Genomic DNA, 23,034 nt, shown 5'->3' on the forward strand with positions numbered 1-23,034 from the left:
GAATTAACTTCTGGCCTGCTTCCAGTGAGGCAAACCTTCCTGTAAGTATGAAGGTGATGGCATCATGTGTATTTTGACAGAGAAGATTCCTGGGCTAGAAGGAATGCCCACACTCTCCATGATAGGCCTGGATAGGGTTGCCAACTTTCTAATCGCACAAAATTGAACACCCTTGCTCCACCCCTGCCCCCTGACCTGCCCCTTTTCCAAGGCCCCACCCCCACTCACTCCATCCCCCCTCCCTCTGTCACTCATTCTCCCCCATCCTCCTTCATTCACTCATTTTCACTGGGCTGGGGCAGGGGATTGAGGAGCAGGAGGGGGTGAGGGCTCCAGCTGGGGATGTGGGCTCTGGGGTGCGGCCAGAAATGAGGGGTTCACGGTGCAGGAGGGGGCTCTGGGCTGCGGCAGGGGGTTGGGGTGTCGGAGGGGGTGAGGGCTTTGACTGCGGCTGTGCGCTCTGGGGTGGGGCCAGGGATCGGGGTTTGGGGTGCAGGGGGGGCTCTGGGATCGGCCAAGGGGTTCAGAGTATGGGAGGGGGCTCTGGGCTGAAGCAGGGGGTTGGGGTATGGGAAGCGGTATGCACTTTGGGCTGGGAGTGCAGACTCCAGGGTGGGGCCAGAAATGAGGGGTTCAGGGTGTGGGAGGGGGCTTCAGGCTGGGGCAGGAGGATGAGGTGCTGGGGGGGTGAGGGTTCTGGGTGGGGGTGTGGGCTCTGGGGTGAGGCCAGGTGTGATGTTGCACTCCATATACTTGCAAAGTGTAGGCCATTAACAGTGGTTTAGAATCTTGATGGCTCCCATTGACCAGGACAATTGGTTGTAAATGGCTCTGTTTATTTGTAAGCCTTCCTGTGTTCGTGTGAGTCAGGCCAGAAAGAATGGAGGCTTGGGGTCTCACAGGACATGTGACCATGTCACCTAGTACTGGAATCCATTTTAAACCTGATGCTTTTCCATTTAGAAGGAAGAGTAGGAACCCAGAGAGAGATAAAGGATTCCCACCTTGTGCCAAAAATATAAAAGGGGGTCGAACAGAACAAAGGGGTTACCAGTCATGAGAAATCCCCTAGTTACCACCTGAGCTGGAACTAACAAGAACTATACCTGGGGAACGGATTGGGCCCAGACTAGGAAGGAGTCTAGTCTTTGAAAGAAGATTATTGGAACATCTCTGAGGGTGAGATTTACCAGTATTCAGTTTCTTAATGTATTAGGCTTAGACTTGCGTGTTTTGTTTTATTTTGCTTGGTAACTTACTTTGTTCTGTCTGTTATTACTTGAAACCACTTAAATCCTACTTTTTATTCTTAATAAAATCACTTTTGTTTATTAGTAAACCCAGAGTAAGTGATTAACACCTTGGGGAGCAAACAGCTGTGCATATCTCTGTATCAGTCTTATAGAGGGCGGACGATTTATGAATTTATTCCATATAAGCTTTATACTGAGTAAAACGGATTTATTTGGGGTTTGGATCCCACTGGGAGCTGGGTGTCTGGGTGCTGGAGATAGGTGACTTGCTGAGCAGTTTTTGGTTAAAGTCTGCAGCTTTGGGGGCATGGACCAGACCTGGGTCTGTGTTGCAGCAGACTAGCATGTCTGGCTCAACAAGGCAGGGTTCTGGAGTCCCAAGCTGGCATTGGAAAACAGGCACAGAGGTAATTTCAGCACATCAGGTGATAGTCTCAAGCGGGTCTCTGTGACTGAACCTGTCACACCAGGGATGAGGGGCTTGGGGCACTGGTGGGGACTCCAGGCTGGGGCAGAGGGGTTCAGAGTGCAGGAGGGGTCTCAGGGCTGGGGCAGGGGCATGGGAGGGGGTGTGGCTCTGGGAGGAAGTTTGGGTGTGGCAGGGGCCTCAGGGCAGGGGGTTGGGGTGCGGGAAGGGATGAGGAGTGCAGGCTCCAGGTGGTGCTTACCTCAGGTGGCTCCCGGGAAGCAGCCAACATGTCCCTCTGGAAGAGGGCAGCATTATCTCCCATAAATGTAAACAAACTTGTTTGTCTTAGCGGTTAGCTGAAGAAGAAGTAGGACTGAGTGGACTTTTAGGCTCTAAAGTTTTGCATTGTTTTGTTTTTGAGTGCAGTTATATAACAAAAAAAATCTACATTTGTAAGTTGCACTTTCATGATAAAGAGATTGCACTACAGTACTTGTATGAGGTGAATTGAAAAATATGGTTTCTTTTGTTTATCATTTTTACAGTGCAAATATTTGTAATAAAAATAATATAAAGTGAGCAGTGTACACTTTGTATTCTGTGTTGTAATTGAAATCAATATATTTGAAAATGTAGAAAAACATCCAAACATATTTAATAAATATCAATTGATATTCTATTGTTTAACAATGGGGTTAAAACTGTGATTAATCACAATTAATTTTTTTAATCATGATTAATTTTTTGAGTTAATGGTGTGAGTTAACTGCGATTAATCAACAGCTCTAATCCTAATACTCAAAGCATTAAGTTTATAAACTTTAATTTGGGATATTTACAAATTATGTACGGTATGTATTTCATGACTTTTAAAACCAAAATTTGTATGTTTGGATACTTTAAGTATTATATCCAGATGCACAGAAACTCTATCTTTAACTTGTGTATTAGATAATTTTAACACTGGGACCTCCTGCTTTGGACATTTTTTCGATGCTTTGCTTGGAGTGGCAGGAACTCGACTCTGTCTTGTAACTATTTATTTTGGAATATGTCTTATTGAACCTGCTGAATGCACACAGGGCCATGGCAGACAGTGTGGTGTCTGTTGGGACACACAGGGCCACTGAAGATGCTGGATGGGACACGTGGAGCTGTGGCAAATGTTGGGTGCTGCACTGCTATGTGGGGCTGTGTTAAATGAAAGGGAGGGGCAGGGGGTAGCTCCCTTTTATGGATACCCCGCCAGCCAGTTAGCTATAAAATCCCTCTTAGTAGTTGTTCTCTAGTTGCTTTACCTGTAAAGGGTTAACAAGTCTCCCTGCATAGGTAAAAGGAAGGGAGTGGGCAACTTACCAAAAGAGCCAATGGAAAGGCTAGAACTTTTTAAAATTGGGGAAAAAACTTCCCCTTTGTCTGTCTGTGTTGTTCTCCTGGAGAGAAGGGACAGAGCAGCAATGTTGTAAGAAGCTTTGGGCCAGGTATGAAAAATCATCAGATCATACCTAGAAACTACTCATTTAAAACCTCAGATATGTAAGTAGATCAGAAAGTGTCTAGGAAGAAGCAATTAGGTTTATATCTTTTATTTCTTTATGGCTTGTGGATTCCTCTGTGCTAGCCCCAGGTGCTTTTGTTTTGCTTGTAACCCTTAAGCTGGACCTAAAGAAAGCTATTCTTGATTCTTAATTTTTGTATTTGCTCTTTTGAAATCTAGCAATAGCCTGAGTTTTCAGATGTATTTTTTTCTTTTTTAAATAAAATTTACCTTTTTAAAGAACGGGATTGGAGTTCTTTGTCCTAAGAGGTTTGTGCACATGTTGTTTAAGTAGCTGGTGGCAACAGCTGATTTCCTTTGGTTTTTTTTCAGCTCTTCCCTAGAGCACGGGGGGGGGGGGGCGGGGTGTGAAAGGGCTTGAGGGTACCCCACAGGAAGGAATTCCCAAGTGTGCCTTCCTGGGTTCTCAAAGGGGTTTTTGCACTTGGGTGGTGGAACCATCTACCCATCCAAAGTCAAAGAAAAGCTGTAACCTTGGGAATTTAATACAAGCCTGGAGTGGCCAGTATTAATTTTTAGAATCCTTGCACTCAAAGTGCCAGAGTGGGGAATCAGCCTTGACAGGGGCTATGGCAGATGCTGGGTGGGAGGGACATGTGGAGGCTATGGCAGAGGCTGGTGCCATCCTATAGGACAAGCAGGGAGAGGCTGGGTGCAGTGCACAGCCCACGGCAGATGCTGGGTGGGAGGGACACATGGGGGGCAGGTGCTGATGCTGTTGTGTAGGATGAGTAGACCCTGGAGGACGCTGGGTGGGGTTTCCCATTGTCCAGTTTTCCACCTAATACCCAAGGGACCCTCCCTAGCCGGGTAAAAATGAGCGAGTAAGCGAGGGTGGGCGACAGTGAGCGACAGAAGGAGGGACGAAGATGGAGTGAGCCAGGCGGGGCCTCAGAGAAGGGGCGGGACAAGGATGTTTGGCTTTGTTCCCTCAGAAAGTCGGCATGAGGTTATGGCAGATGGCGGTTAGATGGGGCGGGGCCAGGGCAGATATGGTGGGTGTGGACACGACGCACCGGGTGAACTGCGGGAACCCTGCGAGGAGCTTTTTGGGAGAGTGGGGCCGGGAGGCTGTTCTCCACGCAGAACGGAGTAGTCGGCGGCGGCCATGACTCCAGCCCCCATCAGACCTAGGGGGCGGCGAACAGTCTCAGCCGGGCTGCAGCCCGCGCTGCCAGCAGCAGCGAGCGACACGGACCCTGTCTCTTTAAATGCCTTCCGCATCCCTCTGCGCCTTTGGCGGGTGACGCCATCAGCATGCGCCGTCCGGGGCGCTTCCCGCTCTGTGTAGAACCACGTCTATTGAGCGCGACGGGGTTGGGAGCGGCGGCAGTGGCGGGCGCCGAGGATGTAAGTGAGGGTGGCGGGGGATCTTGCGGCATCCGGCCTGGGTGAGGCGTCGGGGGGCCCCGCGATCATCTCCGGGCCCTTAGAGGAGGGGCCTGGCGCTGCGGAGCACGATATGGCAGGTGGGGATGGGAAGGCCGTGACCTAACCCGCCCCGGAGGAAGGAGCCTTGGGGGAGGGGTCTTTGGAAAACCTGCCTGGGAGTTTAGGACTGGGCCGCAGAGGCACCTCTCCTTCCTCATGCTTACGGGGATCGCTGTGCACTTGGGCCAGGCCGCCCCGCTGGGGTTTTGCAGCGGGGGTGGTGAAGCTGCGTTCCCTTGTAGCTGGGGGTCAGGGGTGGGCCGCTCTGGAACAGGGTGCAGGTTCCAGTACTGCCCTCTCCCGCCATGTTCTCTGTTCTGCTGTACCTGCTAATTGCAGGGGCAGTTCTAGGGGAGGATCCGCCTCTGTATCGATCCTGTTCGGGGCTGCTTTTCTGTTCCTGTTTCTCAGCCGTCATCGTGGCCACGTTCACAGTAAGGCCGTACATGTTCTGTGGTTACTAGCAAAACCATAGTGCATCTGGCACTGCAAATTACAGCACATTTTCCCTAAAATATGCTGTGCAAACTGAGATACAGACTGAACACAAGCATGTATTTATCTGGGTATTTCTGTGGTCTCTATCGCTATAGTAGCTAACTGCTCCTTGTATGCTAATGAATTTAACCTTGTAACACTTCTATAAGGAAATGTTATCACCATTTTCCAAATGGGAACTTGGAGCACAGAAAGACTGAGACTAAATGACTTGCCTTAATACCGAAGACCATACAGGAAGTCTTTGGCAGAGCTGAGTTTGCCTCACCCATCACTGAAATGTAACTTTACAGGAGTAGAGCTGAGGTGCATAACTCCCTAGAGCAGGGAAGTGAGAGAGTAAAGTATCAAATCTGCATATTCTGTATGACTTTTGCTTATATTTTTCATTTAGATATTAGGTGTTGCAGAAACTCTCATTTGTTAGTAGAGAGGTTTTCTTGGTAATAAGTAGGAAAAAAGCATATTGCTTGCATATGCATGTATATGTTTTTCTGTAAATGTATACATAACTTGTTCCTGATGGAATTATCTTCCAGTGAGTGTTTGCTAGGAACAAAGTTTCAGCCTGAATATATGTGATAACTGGGTGAAAGTCATGTAGTCTTGTCTCGTTCACTGAGATTCAGTTTTGTCTCATCGGAAAGTAGACATTTGCAGTCAATTTGTTGATTGCAAATAAGCAAGACAAAATGAGTTTCCATGGGGGGGAAGGGAGACAATGGGCAAATTGTCCTGCTCCAGAAAATCAGTGTAAGAGAATTGCAGATTCAAAGGACAAAACAATATGAAATCCAGAAAACTATATGGAGTGTATTTGTATTGCCAAATTTTATGGCAATGTAATGTTTCTAAATATGTAATTTATGTAATGTGCCTAAATATCTAGCTTCATTTTTGTTAGTAGCATTATGTATCCTGTTTTATGGGTCTGGCAGTGCATAGTCACTTTTAAAAATGCAAATAATCTCCAGTTGCCTTCCAAATGTTTAATGAGTTGACTAGGATAAGAGATACTGTATACAGCTTATGACCACCATAATGGTGACTGTTAAGTTGACTCTGTAGTGAGCATAAACCAAACAGGAGCAATCTACCAACTGCTGCTAATGGCTATTAGGTCACATACCTCTGGCACCTTATTAAATGGTAAGCAATCTACCAATTTAGTTAAAACATGAAGATATATTGGGATACCATATTATATATGGGATAAAAGGACCTCTGATGGATTGCACCTAGGGTTCAGCTCATGACTAATATTTTAATATGAATTAATGATGTGTTGATTTCTGTCCTTTTATATGTATCAGGAGTACAAAGAGATCTGTAGGGGTGGATGAAATTTGAGCCCCATGTAGGCCTTCCACCAAGAGAGATTTGGACATGCACTGTTGCAGTTACAACAGTGCATCAGACTGGTTCCTCAGCTCAGTCCCTTGCTTTCAAGGCTGGCAGAGCAATGGAGGCAGCTTGCATCCACTGAAAGTAGGGACACAGAGTGCCCTATGTAGCTCTTGGGAAACACCCCTTTGCTAACCAACATACCTTGTGGCAGCAATTGGCTCTAGAGGAAGCAGTGCTTAGTCCTCTGAGGGGTGGATGGCTGTCACAAGGCAGGTTAGGAACACACACACCTGTCAGAGGAAAACTCAGGGAAAATCCATGTTTTCTCTGTCAGCCATATGTCTCGGCTTGCTAATTTGTACCCTTTGTACTCTTATGAAAATGTCAGCTGACACCTTGAAGCATCCATATCAAGTCTTCAGCAAGATGGACAGTGTGTATCTGTGTGAGCAGGCACAGGTGTTTGGCTCTAATAGCAATGTAACAATGTGAGTAACTACAGTACTGTGTGTACAATATGATACTGTCAATATCTCATTAGCTGACCCCCACCTCCTGCTGCCTTTATTGAAAAATAGGTTTGTTGTTTTTGCCAATACATTAATTTCTTGTTTCTAAACCCTTTTATCTTGTCACTAGGCCGCTCTTTGGAGTTTATTGCACTCGATTAGGGATCGTTTCTCAGAATCAAGGAGTTAGAAGTGAGATTTGAGATAAGTGAGGCCCATCCAGTGCTGCTTGGGACGCCTCAGAAGGGAAAATGGAGTTTTCAGGAATGAAAAAGAAGAGTTTGCTAGGATTCAAAGAAAATAATAAAAAATCCAGCACTAGGTAATAATTCTGTCTGAATTTTCGAGGCTTATCCCCACTGGGGACATGTAGGATACTAGGGTGTTTCCAGTGAGGATGTGGAATTGGAAATGTGTATCTCTTCTCACAATGAGAATTTTCTTAAATTACAACTTTGACTTCCTTCTTTAAAGTCTCTCTGTAGTATGAACTTTTGTGATCTGTGTTTTTAAAAAAAACTAAAAAATCCTAGTGCTCTGGCCCTGCAATAATGGTTATTCTAAGTTGGCTTTAAAGTTTAGTGTTTTGTTTTTGTTTTGTTTTTTTAAGTGAAATAATTTCTTTTGACCTTTTCTTTTTAAAGGGCTCCCTCTCCAACAAAGCGCAAAGATCGGACTGAAGACAAATCCAAGGACAGATCCAAGGACAAAGTGTCCACCAAGGAATCAAGTGAAAAGGATCGTGGTCGGGACAAAACGCGCAAAAGGCGCAGTGCTTCCAGTGGTAGTAGCAGTACCAGGTAACCAGAGTTTCTGTAGTGCATCCCAGTGATAGCCCAAATAGTAGTGAGTTGTGCTCCTGTAAAAATGCTACATGTCTGCTTTGTGGTTCCCCATATTAGAAGACTCCTTGGGGGATTGTGTTGCTAAAAAGTGACCCTCTTGCTTTATCAATGAGTATGCTTTGCACAGAGTGCAATCTCTCCCTTGGCTGAAATAATGTTAGCTGTGAAGTTGAGCTCTCATCACTTTAACCACCAATTCTTGTCTTGTGCTTACCTGGAGACGATATTCAGCTATCCTTTCCCCTGTGTATTCTGCACTCATTTTTTTTCCCCAAAAGATCCCGCTCCAGCTCCACTTCCAGTTCAGGGTCCAGCTCCAGCACTGGTTCCAGCAGTGGGTCCAGTTCCTCCTCTGCATCAAGCCGCTCTGGGAGCTCTAGCACCTCTCGTAGCTCCAGTTCCAGCAGTTCCTCTGGATCCCCAAGCCCCTCTCGACGTAGACATGACAACAGGAGACGTTCTCGCTCCAAGTGAGTTTGATTCATCCACTTAAAATTATCAGGTGGTTGGGAAGTTGCCATGGAGTGTGTGGGCTTGTGAACAGAGAACTAATCTATCTGTTTAAAAATAAATTGCGTGCTTTATTCATATCCCAGAGATATAATCTAGCTATTGCTTGAGCATGCATGCCACCTGCGCTTGTAACATAACTACATGTTCTTCAGGAAGGAGTTTAAAGATCTCATTAATTCATAACTGACGCTCACATATACCACACATGCAAAATCACGTATCTAAAATGTATCCATGCCTGATTATTTGGGATCTACAGAAGGTGGGGCATATACGACTGTTTCTCTGCATACTCTGGGACTTGTAGCAGATTGAAACTGGTGGAAAAATTTAAAGAAAAACACGATTCCTTGTAAGGTAGAGATTGAACTGAGTAGAATCTGTTTCTTTGTTTCTCTAGAATTCTTCACTTTGGGTATAACATGAAACTAGTGCTGTGAATAAAGTCACAAAATCATAAGTTGTCTAGTCCAGTTCCTTCTGAGTACAAGACTGTTCTCCCCCCAAAAGAAGTGTCTGTACTGGACAGTTGTTTGGAAACAGTTTGATTTTTTTCTCCCCCACAAAGGTGCTATACAGGCACAATGTTTCATTTACTCATGTAGACGTGGACGTTAGGAAGGGCTGGAAACAAATCTTAAGAGTGTGAAAATTTGGGGTCTGTAACAAAGGCCTTGTGTATGTCAGGTACTTTGCTTCCCCCACTCAGTCTATTGTAATCGGTTCAGTATGCTTTTTGGTGGTTTATTGATATTTGCCTTAGGCCACCCTCAGAGCTTATTGTTTGTATTGTTATAGTACAAAAAGCTCCAAACAAGGATTAGGGTCCCATTGTGTTAGACACTGTATGTGCATGTATCAAAAGTTATGGTTCCTGCTTAATGCACTTACAGGCTATGGCTTTGATCCTGCAAATGGGCGTAATTACAATAGCCAAGTTAATCGTGTGTGTGTTTGCAGGATTGGGATGTAAGTAATTTTCAGCATGTTTCAGATCTTTATAGTGACTGTGATTGTAGACGTGAAAATAACTGGCTTTCCACATCAACAGGTTGGGGGATGCGTTAGGCTTTTGATGCCTAGAAAGGCTGGGGGAGGTGTTCTCAGTTTTGATATCCAGGAGGCAGTTGAGGCTTTTGCTGGTAGACAGGGGGTGCATCTTTTTCCGTACTCTCTTCACTTTAAATTCTGGGGGTGGGATTAGATTTGACTTGATAGCAAGTAGGTGCCAGCTACGCCCTGCCAGTACCTCTAAAAATGATAGCAGAAATATCAGGCTAATAAATCTAAAATGCTCAGTAGTCAAATAGCTAGTGTTGTCATATTAATTTGTCAGATTTCAGAGCCAACATTCCAATGAAATTATTGGGAACTTTTATCTTCAAGGTGTTCCCTCCCCAAGATATAGGCACACATTCCTACAGCATCAATTTACATTCACTTCACATTGTGAGGGGTATTTTAGCAACTATAAAGATTATAGAATTAACTGTTTCAAATTAAAGGTTTCATTTTTTTTGGAGTACAATTATGTGCCAATTTAAAAATACTCCAGAAATATGCAGCAATTTAAGTGATTGCATAATCACATGGCACCAGGGTCTCTGTCTAGAGAGCAGAAATCGGAAAGCTCTGAATTGCTAGATCTATAATTTGCCTGTTTACTGTGCCCATGTCACCTCCTGCATCCCTCACTGTTCTTTGACTTCAAAGGGGTAAAGAATAATAGCCTGCTGTCTCTTAGGCTCTGTCTACGCTTAGGAAATTTAGGAGAATTTTTCCCCATGACCTAAACTGATGTTAACAATGCTAGGAGCCATAGTATCATTGGGGTTTCAGTTGCAGACATAATTTTCAGTACTGTCCTCTAACTCTGCGGGAGTTACTCTGACCAATATGGTGTCAGCAGCCATAACTCATTTACACTCGGGTTCCCATTAGCAATGCTGTGAAACTTTTCTAAAATGTCCTTAGTATAGATGGGCCCTTATTCCCATGCCTTGGCTTCTCCCATTCCCTTTATGCAACCCCTATAGTGTGATTCTTTCTCTTAGCAGCCACTAATTTGAGCAGTTAGAGTTAATAATACTTGCATTTAACTTTACCACTTCAAAGCACTATAAACAGTCTTCACCAGTGTGCCCTTGTGAGGTAATATCCCCATTTAACCGATTGGAAAACAGATAAGATCCATTGGTTGATACCATCTGAAAGCTTGAAAACTCCATTTTCAAATGGTATGTCTGTATTAACCTAAACCTGTCTGGGATAGCTGCTAAAATTATGTGGAAATGACTATTGTGAAGGGGTTTTATTGGTGGACCAGTATAAATGCACCTTCTCCCCCACCCAAATATAATTTGGCTTTTTGCCTGTAATGGGGGTGCAGCTGGCCCTCTCTGGTTTCTGCCCCTGCTGCACCCACAAACCAGCCAGAGAACTCTCTGTTGGTGCAATCACCTGTGCCCTTTATTTACAGTTTACTTTCCCACCACCTAGCTACAGCTTCAGTATCACAGCCCCAGGAACTGCTAGCTCAGTGGTTCTCAAACTTTTGTACTGGTGACCCCTTTCACATAACAAGCCTCTGAGTGCAGCTCCCCCGCCCAATATAAATTAAAACCACTTTTTAATATATTTAACGCCATTATAAATGCTGGAGGCCAAGCAGGGTTTGGGGTGGAGGCTGACAGCTCGTGATGCCCATGTAATAACCTCGCGACCCCCTGAGGGGTCCTGACCTGGGTTTGAGAACCCCTGTTCTAATTCCTGCAGCCAGCAGAGAAGAGCTCCCACTCCCTCTAACTCTCTGGCTCCTCCCTTTCCTTCTCCCACTTCGGCTTCCTTCCTGCCAGCCTTTATGTAGCCCCTGGCTAAAGAGGCTGGCAGCTGTTCCCCGTTTGCCACTCAGGCCTGGGCTTACTCAGCCAGCTCTAATTCCCCTTTCTTAATTGCAGCTGGTGTGAGAGAGGCCTGGCTCAGGGTTCCTTAGCCAGCACCCTGTTACAGTGCCCCTTCACTTATTTGTGATGTATGTAGAGGGTCTGAAATATTGTTTCCAAAAGTTTATCTGCTTTTTTTTAAAAACAGAAATTTAGATCTTATCTACCCTGGTAGACTTTGACTGGTGAACCTAGTGCATTTGGGATCACAAGTCAAGAAACTGAAAGCTGAGCAATAGCAAAAAAAATTTTTTTAAGAAGTATTTAAACGCATCTGTTTTTGAGAACACGCATGTAACTCCAGTGGCTAATAAAACACTTGAGAGAAAGGAAATCTGTTCAACACTGAACACTCCGTCATTATGGCAAATCCCAAAGGATAAACTGTTCAGGAAGGAGAGGCAGGGCAGAAAAGATGGGGGAGTAGCACTGTATGTAAGGGAGCAGTATGACTGCTCAGAGCTCCGGTATGAAACTGCAGAAAAACCTGAGTGTCTCTGGATTAAGTTTAGAAGCATGAGCAACAAGAGTGATGTAGTGGTGGGAGTCTGCTATAGACCACCGGACCAGGGGGATGAGGCTTTCTTCCAGCAACTCGCAGACGCTACTAGATCGCACACCCGGTTCTCATGGGCGACTTTAATCATCCTGATATCTGCTGGGAGAGCACTACAGCGGTGCACAGACAATCCAGGAAGTTTTTGGAAAATGTAGGGGACAATTTCCTGGTGCGAGTGCTGGAGGAGCCAACTAGGGGGAGAGCTTTTCTTGACCTGCTGCTCACAAACCGGGAAGAATTAGTAGGGGAAGCAAAAGTGGATGGGAATCTGGGAGGCAGTGACCATGAGTTGGTCGAGTTCAGGATCCTGACACAGGGAAGAAAGGAGAGCAGCAGAATATGGACCCTGGACTTCAGGAAAGCAGACTTTGACTCCCTCAGGGAACTGATGGGTAGGATCCCCTGGGGGAATAACATGAGGGGGAAAGGAGTCCAGGAGAGCTGGCTATATTTCAAAGAATCCCTATTGAGGTTACAGGGACAAACCGTCCCGATGTATCGAAAGAATAGTAAATATGGCAGGCGACCAGCTTGGCTTAACAGTGAAATCCTTGCGGATCTTAAACATAAAAAAGAAGTTTACAAGAAGTGGAAGATTGGACAAATGACCAGGGAAGAGTATAAAAATGTTGCTCGGGCATGTAGGAATGAAATCAGGAGGGCCAAATTGCACCTGGAGCTGCAGCTAGCAAGAGATGTCAAGAGTAACAAGAAGGGTTTCTTCAGGTATGTTAGCAACAAGAAGAAAGCCAAGGAAAGTGTGGGCCCCTTACTGAATGGGGGAGGCAACCTAGTGACAGAGGATGTGGAAAAAGCTAATGTACTCAATGCTTTTTTTGCCTCTGTCTTCATGAACAAGGTCAGCTCCCAGAATGCTACGCTGGGCAACACAGCATGGGGAGTAGGTGGCCAGCCCTCTGTGGAGAAAGAAGTGGTTAGGGACTATTTAGAAAAGCTGGACGTGCACAAGTCCATGGGGCTGGATGCGTTGCATCCGAGTGTGCTAAAGGAGTTGGCGGCTGTGATTGCAGAGCCATTGGCCATTATCTTTGAAAACTCATGGCGATCGGGGGAAGTCCCGGACGACTGGAAAAAGGCTAATGTAGTGCCCATCTTTAAAAAAGGGAAGAAGGAGGATCCTGGGAACTACAGGCCAGTCAGCCTCACCTCAGTCCCCGGAAAAATCATGGAGCAGGTCCTCAAGGAATCAATCCTGAAGCACTTACACAAGAGGAAAGTGATCAGGAGCAGTCAGCATGGATTCACCAAGGGAAGGTCATGCCTGACTAATCTAATTGCCTTCTATGATGAGATTACTGGTTCTGTGGATGAAGGGAAAGCAGTGGATGTATTGTTTCTTGACGTTAGCAAAGCTTTTGACACGGTCTCCCACAGTATTCTTGTCAGCAAGCTAAAGAAGTATGGGCTGGATGAATGCACTATAAGGTGGGTAGAAAGTTGGCTAGATTGTCGGGCTCAACGGGTAGTGGTCAATGGCTCCATGTCTAGTTGGCAGCCGGTATTAAGTGGAGTGCCCCAAGGGTCGGTCCTGGGGCCGGTTTTGTTCAAGATCTTCATAAATGATCTGGAGGATGGTGTGGATTGCACTCTCAGCAAATTTGCGGATGATACTAAACTAGGAGGAGTGGTAGATACGGTGGCAGGTAGGGATAGCATACAGAGGGACCTAGATAAATTGTAGGATTGGGCCAAAAGAAATCTGATGAGGTTCAACTAGGATAAGTGCAGGGTCCTGCACTTAGGACGGAAGAATCCAATGCACCGCTACAGACTAGGGACCGAATGGCTAGGCAGCAGTTCTGCGGAAAAGGACCTAGGGGTGACAGTGGACGAGAAGCTGGATATGAGTCAACAGTGTGCCCTTGTTGCTAAGAAGGCCAATGGCATTTTGGGATGTATAAGTAGGGGCATAGCCAGCAGATAGAGAGGAATGATCACGTCCCTCGATTCGACATTGGTGAGGCCTCATCTGGAGTGCTGTGTCCAGTTTTGGGCCTCACACTACAAGAATGATGTGGAAAAATTGGAGAGAGTCCAGCGAAGGGCAACAAAAATGATTAGGGGTCTGGAACACATGACTTCTGAGGAGAGGCTGAGGGAACTGGGATTGTTTAGTCTGCAGAAGAGAAGAGTGAGGGGGGATTTGATAGCTGCTTTCAACTACCTGAGATGTGGTTCCAAAGAGGGTGGTTCTAGACTATTCTCAGTGGTAGAAGAGGACAGGACAAGGAGTAATGGTCTCAAGTTGCAGTGGGGGAGGTTTAGGTTGGATATTAGGAAAAACTTTTTCACTAGGAGGGTGGTGAAACACTGGAATGCGTTACCTAGGGAGGTGGTAGAATCTCCCTCCTTAGAAGTTTTAAGGTCAGGCTTGACAAAGCCCTGGCTGGGATGATTTAATTGGGGATTGGTCCTGCTTTGAGCAGGGGGGTTGGACTAGATGACCTCCTGAGGTCCCTTCCAACCCTGATATTCTATGATTCTATGTAGCCTTCTTGCAGATTGAGCGCCACTTGGATCAATTTCTAGTTAGGTCTTTAAGGTGGTCTGGCTGGATATTTGGTTTATGTGCATCACCGGCAATCTTATCTTAAGCTTTTGGCAACAACACGGTTGTGCTATGTAGGAACATTCCTTGCTAAGCTTGCTTCATAATTCATTGGTCTTCCATCCTAATAACATGTCCATAGACAGAAAGCTGCCAAAACCAAACCTGTGCTGATGGAAGTGGTTGCTAGGTTTGGCTATGAACCCAGCAAGACACTAGCTCCTCTTCAGTTAATGTATGAGAACTCACAGTACATATGCTCTAGATCCCAAGAGGTCCTCCAGCAAAATCAGAGATAAACAGATTTGACATTCAGGATATTTCTTTTAAACTCTCCATTCCTGCAGATTTTTTAGACCCTTATTTATTATAAAGAAGCAAAACAAGATACAAGTCTGGTTCAAAATGATCCTTTGCCAGTCACCTTTATGTGTTATGGGTAAGGCTGTGAGTCCATCACAGAAGTCACGGATTCATGGAGCACCAGCAGGGGGCCCGAGCTGTGTGCTGCGGTGCCCCCCAGAGCACCTGCACCTCTTCCTACCCCCCTCCCCTGAAGTTTTAGTTAGGGGTATATAGTATAGGCCATGAATTTTTGTTTACTGCAAGTGACCTGTCCATGACCATGACTAAAACGTAGCCTTAGTTTTGGGGATTGGCTTGTACGTTACCAGGAGATTTGATAGTTCTGTGATATTCAACTCAGGTCGAAGCCACCCAAGAGAGACGAAAAAGAGCGGAAGAGACGGAGTCCATCACCCAGACCTACCAAAGTGCATGTTGGGAGACTCACCAGAAATGTGACCAAGGTAATGGCCTGCCCCTCTTTATCCTTGAACTTTCACATCTTTGGGAGAGTGATTTGAGTTTTTTTAAAAAGTATCTTCAGAAACAGTTTATTACTAGCTTGCAATCAGGTGTCACTGTGTTGGAAGTTCTTACATTATCCATATGCAAGGTTGAGGTGCATTGGCAGACCTGTCTGTGGGGAAACTTGCATGGCACCAAGAGCAATTAATCCATGCCAGGGTATGATTCTCAAAAGACCTGTATGCCATGTCCCAGATCTAGTGCCCTGTGCTATTAAGCAGGGGACTTGGATTTAAACCTGTAGTTGGTTTCCTGGTTCTCTCGCAGGGTGTTGTGTAGCTTACATTTGTCTTTATTGGAAGTTGAAAAATTACAACTGGAGGCCAGCTGAGAATGTCTGCAACTGATCTGCAGGAGTGGTGCTCAGTTCAGTCCTCCTTGCCAGATAATTGTTTTGGTGAGGTGTGAAGCCTTCTTAGAGGGAACATGTAACTATATGATGCTATATAAATGATCGTAAATGTTAGAGAGAAAATACATCTGTCATCTTGAGTGTTTGACCCCAGACAGCCCCTCTCCTTGCCATTTCCCACATAAACTTCATGACTTCATTCATTCTTTCACTCCTGACCAGTTTACCACAGCCTAGATCCTATGACCTTTTTTGAGGAGGGTAGTCGGTAGATATTTGTAGGGCTTGGGAATCCTGAGGAAGAAGCTGAGTAGGCAGCGATAGAGGGCTGGTAGGAATTCCAACTGTATCCATATCCAGTTAATAAGATTGGTCTTCCTTGATGTTGATACACAAAACAAGATCAAAAACCAGTATGCCTCCAGTTTAGCATTCCCTATCAATACCATCTGGTAAAGTGGGAATTGGCGGTGTCCTTAATAATCACTGTTTCTCTCTCTAGGATCACATCATGGAAATATTTTCCACTTATGGGAAGATTAAAATGATTGACATGCCAGTCGACAGGTTAAATCCACATCTCTCCAAGGGTTATGCCTATGTGGAGTTTGAGAATCCAGATGACGCTGAGAAGGCGCTGAAGCATATGGATGGAGGTAGATACCGGATGTTGTGCAAAGAAACCGGCAGGACTAATAGAAATCCATGGAGGATATGAGGGTTGATACAAATGAGTTTAAAGGATCATTGCCCTGAGTTGCCTTATCAACTTTTGTGGTTTTACAATCTCACTTTCTTAATCCCCTCCCCCGCATGTCTTTCTCTTCTCTATTGAGGGGTGAGGGACTCACACAAGCAGTGAAACTGACCATACAGGGGAGACAGCTAAACTGAACTTACATAAATCACTGCCTTACAAAGTCAAATGACCCAAAAAAAACCAAACTCTGTCATCTGAATTGTTGCTTGTCAGAATAGTAGGTTCTAAACCTTTCATGGTTTTTAGGCAGAAGTGATTGTTAAGTTGACTGTCTAAATGATTTACTCAGGGCGAGATGATGAGTCAGTGGCAAAGTTGGGGAGAGAACCTAGCCCTCTTGATTCTTGCTGCAACCACTAGATCACGAATGCTCCAAACATACCAAAGCAGCAACCTTGTGAGGATGGAAATCTGTAGCAGGGGTGCAATAGTGCTGTGTGTAGCACACTGGTGCTGGAAATTTGTAGCTCATTCTTTTTTTTAACTGTAAACAGGACAGATTGATGGTCAGGAGATCACTGCTACAGCTGTACTGGCACCTCGGCCTAGGCCACCTCCCAGGCGCTTTAGTCCACCAAGGAGGATGCTGCCACCACCACCAATGTGGCGTAGATCGCCACCTCGCATGAGGAGAAGGTGAGCCATATTTTATGAAGTACCGTAGAAATGTGTAAGCTAAAAAAGGGTGTGGTAAAGTTTAGTTCTTAGCACCAAGTATCTTGTCTGTGGCACAGATTTCATCATTGGTAACTTTGCCTCCCTGGGCTTGATTTCAGCAAACTTTATCAGTGACCTATTAAACCTGGAGACTGATCATCTTCACTCCTGGTTTAGTAAACACAAACTCTTAAAGATCTGTTAGAAGCTGCTGTTACCACTATGGGACATGATTGGAGATCTTTACTGGGCCGTGCTCAGAACAGCTTTTGGAGTTTTTGAGACACCTATTTCTTTACATACCAGGGCCTAAAACTTAGATTGACCTAGCTATATCACTCAGGGCTGTGAAAAATGTCATGCCCTGTGTGATGTCGCTATGTCGACCTAACTCCCAGTGTAGACGCAGCTAGGCTGACAAAAGAATTCTTCTATCAACCTAGCTACCACTTCTCGGAGAAATGGACTGCCTACATTGCTGGAAAAACCTCTTGTGTCTACGCTGAAGTGTGTGGTAACTATGCTGCTGTAGTGTAGACATACCCTAATAGCTGAGTTAACATGATGTAAGATCCACAGTATATCCATCAACCACCAAACTCTGTTTATTAATGTCCTTCAGATGTTAGCTCTTGTATTTTCCCTCCTTCATTTAATCTCTGTCCTTCCCTAATCTTTGTACAGTAAAACCTCAGAGTTAAGAACGCTTGTCTAGGAGGTGCAACCCTACAGGCAGGGGCAGTGGAGGTAGTTCCTCCAGAACTGAGAGGGAAAGGATTCTACTCCTGCTATCTCTAGATTCCCAAGCTGAAAGAGCGACTGCGGCCTATCCTAGACCTGCGTTGCCTCAACAAGTATCTCAGGAAACTGAGGTTCTGCAAGGTTTCTCTGGCCTCCATCATTACCTCACTAGATCCAGGTACACTGCCCTCGATTTGAAGGACACATACTTACATACCTCCATCTTTTGAGGACACAGGCGCTTCCTTGGGTTCATGGTGGGCCACAGACATTACCAGTTTACAGCACTTGCCTTTGGCCTCTTGGTGGTCCCGCAAATCTTCACGAAGTGTATGGCAGTAGTCATGGCCCACCTCTGGTGCCGAGGTATACAGATCTACCGATACCTCGATGACTAGCTGATAAAAGGCTTCTTGAGGGGTTAAGTCCACCACAGCATCTCGGTACAAGCGACTTGCAGAGTGCTGGGCCTCCTAATAAACGAGCAGAAGTCAACATTAGGCCTGGTGCAAAGAACAGAATTTATAGGAGCTGTATGCGACATGTCTCAGGCCAGGGCCTTCCTGCAGGAGGCCAGGTTCAAAGCCATGTCAGATTTAATCACCTGAGTGTCAGTGCACCTGCTGATGCTCCTGGGTGTTTCTGTGTTTGCTAGACTACATGGCGGCATGTACCTACATGGTGTGGCATGCTCAACTGCACCTCAGACAGCTTCAGATGTGGCTCCTGTCAGTCTACTTGCTGAGCAGGCACCATTTGGACTCTATTCTCACCATTCTAATGTCAGTCCTGGTTTCCCTGACGTGGTGGTTAGATCTGGTCTCGGTTCTATCTGGAGTACCCTTAGAGTCCCTATGGCCTAAGTTCCTGTAAGCCACATGGACAGAGGCGCCTCTCCCGCAGCACGGACCTGCCGCAGCAGGGAGCGGTGCCTCTCTCTTTTTTTTTCTTCTCTCTCCTCTCCCTGCCCAGGTGCTGCTGCAGGGAGAGAGAGCTGTGGGGGAGTCCTCTCTCCCTGCTGTAGCCCCCAGGAAGCCTGCACCCCAAACCCCATATCTCTGGCCCTACCCCAGAACCTGCACCCCCAGCCGGAGCCCTCACTCCCTGCACCCCAATCCTCTGCCCCAGCCCTGAGCCCGCCTCCCACGCTCCAAATCCCTTGGCCCCACCCCCACCACATGAATTTTATGTGTACCAATATGGAGGCGATGTGTGAGACATCACCTCCATATTGGTACACATAACAAAATTCATTCCGCACATGCGTGGGAAAAATTAGAGGGAATGCTGCCCACGGTCCTCAATCATGCTGGTATCAGATGCGTTGGACCTGGGGTGGGGGGCAGCCTCAAAACCCATGGTCTCTGGTCGAGGGACGAGGTGTCATTACACGTTAATGTGAAGAAACTCAGGGCAATATGCCTGGCCTGCGAAGTGTTCTTTCCACAGCTCTCAGGCAGAGAGGTGCAAGTATCGATGACAAAGTGTCGGTGTTTTATATCAACCAACAGGAAGGGGCACACTACAAGATCCTCTCTCAGAAAGCCATCAGGCTCTGGGATTTCTCTGTGAAGCACTCCATTCACCTGCCGTTGTCGCATTTCCCCGGAGAGTGGGACATGTTGGCAGATCACCTCAGCAGGTTGTTCTCCTCTTACCACGAGTGATCTCTCCGCACGCAGGTCACCAGCATCATCTTCCAGAGGTGGGGGACTCCCCAGGTGGACCTGTTACCTCTGGGCAGAACAAGAAATGTCACCTCTTTTGCTCTAGGCTTGGTCAAGGCAAAGACTCTCTCTCAGATTCCTTCCTCCGGTCATGGTCGGATGGCCTAGGTTCTTCTAGGTGGGAGGGATAGCTCAGTGGTTTGAGCATTGGCCTGCTAGACCCAGGGTTGTGAGTTCAATCCTTGAGGGGACCATTTAGGGATCTGGGGCAAAAATTGGGGATTGGCCCTGCTTTGAGCAGGGGGTTGGACTAGATGACCTCCTGAGGTCCCTTCCCCTGATATTCTATGATTCTGAAGATCAAAAGGGACAAGGCAAAGGTCATCCTGATCACCCTAGCATGGCCTCGCTAGCATAAGTTCAGCATGCTCGTAGATCTCACAGTTGCAGCCTTCTGGACTTCCTCTCAGACCGGACTTGCTGTCGTAGGACCACAGGCAACTGCTCCATCTGAATCTAGTAGGCCTGCATTTGATGGTGGTGCTGCTGCATGGCTAAATGTGGATGAGACTGCATGCTTGGTATTTTGCTAGGTAGCAGAAAGCTCTGTGCTAGGGCAACCTACCTGGCCAAGTGGAAATACTTCACTTGCTGGGCACCTGAGCAGAACCTGTGCCCATCACGGGCACCTGAGCAGAACCTGTGCCCATCACAGGCATCCTTGCAGTCCATCTTGAAATATCTCCTTCATCTGAAGCAACAAGGCCTTTCACTGTCTTCAATCAAGGTCCATCTGGTGGCCATCTTGGCGTTTCATTCCCGAACTGAGGCAGATTGGTCTTTGGCCAGAAGATGACAAGCAAATTCATTAAAGGGTTGGAGAGGTTCTACCCACAGGTCCATGATCCGATTCCACCTTGAGACTTAAACCTGGTCCTTCTCCTTGTGCTCCTCTCGTGGAAGTTCAGTTTCCTGGTGGCAATCACTTTGGCCAGGAGAGTTTCAGACCTTCAAGCCTCCTTACGCTGTGTTCTTTAAAGATAAGTTTCAACTGCATCTCCACTTAGCCATTCTACCCAAGATGGTATTGCAGTTCCATGTCAACCAAGACCTTTTTCTGCTGGTCTTCTTCCCAAAACCATATAAATCAGAGGAGGAAAGATGCCGACACCCTCTGGATGTGAGAAGGGCCTTAGTCTTCTATGTTGACCGGATGAACCCCTTCTGCAGATCCATGCAACTGTTTGTTGCAGTTGTGTATAAAATGAAAGGTCTTCTGGTGTCCTCCCAGAGGATCTCGTCCTGGATTACAGTCTGTATCCGGGCATGCTATGAGCAAGCGAAAGTCCTGCCTCTGGCTGTTATGAAGGCCCATTCTACCAAGGGCACAAGCATCTTCAGCGGCCTTCCTGGCGCAAAAAAGGACATCTGCAGGGCTGCAACATCATCGTTGATTCACACGTTCATGTCCCATTATACAATCACCCAATAGGCTGGAGACAATGCCAGTTTTGGGAGAGCTGTGTTGCTATCGGCATGCTTGTGAACTCCCAGCCCACCTCCAAGGACACTGCTTGTGAGTCACCTGACATGGAATGGACATGAGCAAGCACTCGAAAAAATAGTTGCCTACCTTTTGTAGCTGTTCTTCGAGATGTTGTTCATGTCTATTCCATGACTCACCCTCCTACTCTGCTGTTGGAGTTGACGGCAAGAAGGGCGCAGGGCTGGTCGCGCCCCTTATACTGGTACATGAGCGTAGGCCTCCAGGCGGTGCTAGAACTGGCCCTATAGACACCACTGGGGGAAAAATCTCCATGCATGTGGCGTGCACACATTTGACATGGAATGGACATGAGCAACACATCTCAACAACAGTTATGAAAGGCAGGTAACCATTTTTTCTTGGCTTTAAGTTCATGATATCTTCTTGTTTTGTGTTTCCCATTAGATGCATGTATATAGGTCCTACAAAGTCAGTTAAGATTACTGGCTTCTGTTTGTAGTCCAGGCTCTGTCCCCCTTTCTGTTTAAGGGAGAAACTCTCTGAAGTTGCAGTAAGCTAACAGTTCTGCAGTGTGATAAAGAAAAACAACGCAAGTTTAATGTTCGGAGCCAGAGGGGCTGTACTGCTGGTGGTAGTATTGGCACTGGAGTACCTAGACTCCCTGGATTCACAGGTTAAATACCAGTAAGATCAACTTAGCTCTTTGATTTTCTGTGAAATATAAATAGAGTATAGTGCTCTTTACTTGGGTGGGGCAAGGTCTTTCAGGTGAGAATGTAAAAGCCCATGGTCTAGTTTGTTCTCTGGTGGCTTGCCATGGTATCCTTGTTCAAAATATTCCCTCTTGCTGAGTTGTGTGCTGTTGAGCTGCCTCCTTCCACCCCAGAGATGGCTGCATTTCACTAGAGCTCTTTGTATAAAATGTTTTGGGATCCTTCTGGTGCTAGATGCATGTAAAATAATTTAAACCTGTTTTCCTTGTCTCCTAATGAAACTTTTCTCGTCCTTTTCTCTGGCAGATCCAGATCTCCAAGACGCAGGTCCCCTGTTCGCCGACGGTCAAGATCCAGATCTCCAGGCCGAAGACGTCATCGCAGCCGCTCCAGCTCAAACTCTTCACGATAAAGCAAAAAGGACTGGACAGCTTTTTATTTTTTAACTTAAATCCCACCAGACTAAATATTGTACCTTTTTTATAATGGGCCTGGGTAAGGGGAAGTGAGAGAAATCAAAACCTGGCAGTGAAGGCAAATTAAGAGGAGGGGGTTTCCTGGCCAGTAGGCTTAGCATGCCATGCAGAAAAAACTAAAATACTGACCTCTTTTGGGAATCATAAGGCTGGCTACTACTAAGAGAAGGGATGGGGTGGGGTGAGGTGTTATCCATCTCAAGACATCAGTGCATATCTTCAGAACTGGTGGTACCCAAACACAGAAATCCGCCTCAAACTTAAATAGTCAGTTGTCATTCTGCCCCCATGCCCTGAATAGTGAGATCATAAATTTCTGTTTGTACAAAGAGGCAGGGTGCTGCAGACTTGCATGACATTGAAGGTGATGATTTTTGGCCAGTCCCACTGCGTCACCTACTGCATGTTAGAAACAGGCCAAGAATTGAAGGACTGTTTTGTAACGGCCCTCTTTAGGGATCCCCTTGCCCTTCCTGAAGGGTTTTGGTACAAATTTCACACACAACCCTCTACCAAATGGTGTAAATGTTTCCACCTTTAGAAAACACAGTACAAACTGGCAACACTATCAAAACCCCACCTTACTGCAATGAAAAGGGGGCGGTTTGAGACTGATGCTGTTTGGATTAATTTGGGTAATCTTGCAAAAGGCAAGTAACTTACCATCTATTGTACAGTCAATCTATAAAGTTTGATTTTTTTTTGTATAACTTTGTAGCATCTTAGGTCATGTTGTGTTTGTATTTGTGTAGAATGACTATATTGAATAAACCAATAGAGTTAAGATTAAAGAATATTCATTGGTTCCTTCCCTGTAGACTGTTGGCCTCACCTGTACATTGTGGGGGTGAGGTAGCA

General features: G+C 46.1%; 1 protein-coding gene across 5 annotated transcripts; it reads left to right on the forward strand.

Moving 5' to 3' along the window:
• The first annotated feature begins 4,330 nt into the window (after positions 1-4,330).
• On the forward strand, positions 4,331-22,146 carry RNPS1 (RNA binding protein with serine rich domain 1). Of its 5 annotated transcripts, none has more exons than XM_073362948.1 (9): positions 4,358-4,570; positions 6,885-6,984; positions 7,136-7,327; positions 7,650-7,805; positions 8,129-8,320; positions 15,140-15,242; positions 16,158-16,311; positions 16,910-17,051; positions 22,007-22,146. In XM_073362948.1, the coding sequence occupies exons 3-9, from the start codon at positions 7,257-7,259 to the stop codon at positions 22,110-22,112; spliced, it is 924 nt and encodes a 307-aa protein (XP_073219049.1). In that variant the 5' UTR covers positions 4,358-4,570; positions 6,885-6,984; positions 7,136-7,256; the 3' UTR covers positions 22,113-22,146. The 5 variants fall into 5 exon arrangements, with proteins under 5 accessions (XP_073219053.1, XP_073219049.1, XP_073219048.1 ...); XM_073362949.1 differs by lacking the exon at positions 4,358-4,570 and adding an exon at positions 4,577-4,689; XM_073362947.1 differs by lacking the exon at positions 6,885-6,984.
• The last annotated feature ends 888 nt before the right edge of the window (positions 22,147-23,034 follow it).

This window comes from Lepidochelys kempii, chromosome 10, assembly GCF_965140265.1.
Source record: "Lepidochelys kempii isolate rLepKem1 chromosome 10, rLepKem1.hap2, whole genome shotgun sequence".
NCBI lineage: Eukaryota > Metazoa > Chordata > Testudines > Cheloniidae > Lepidochelys > Lepidochelys kempii.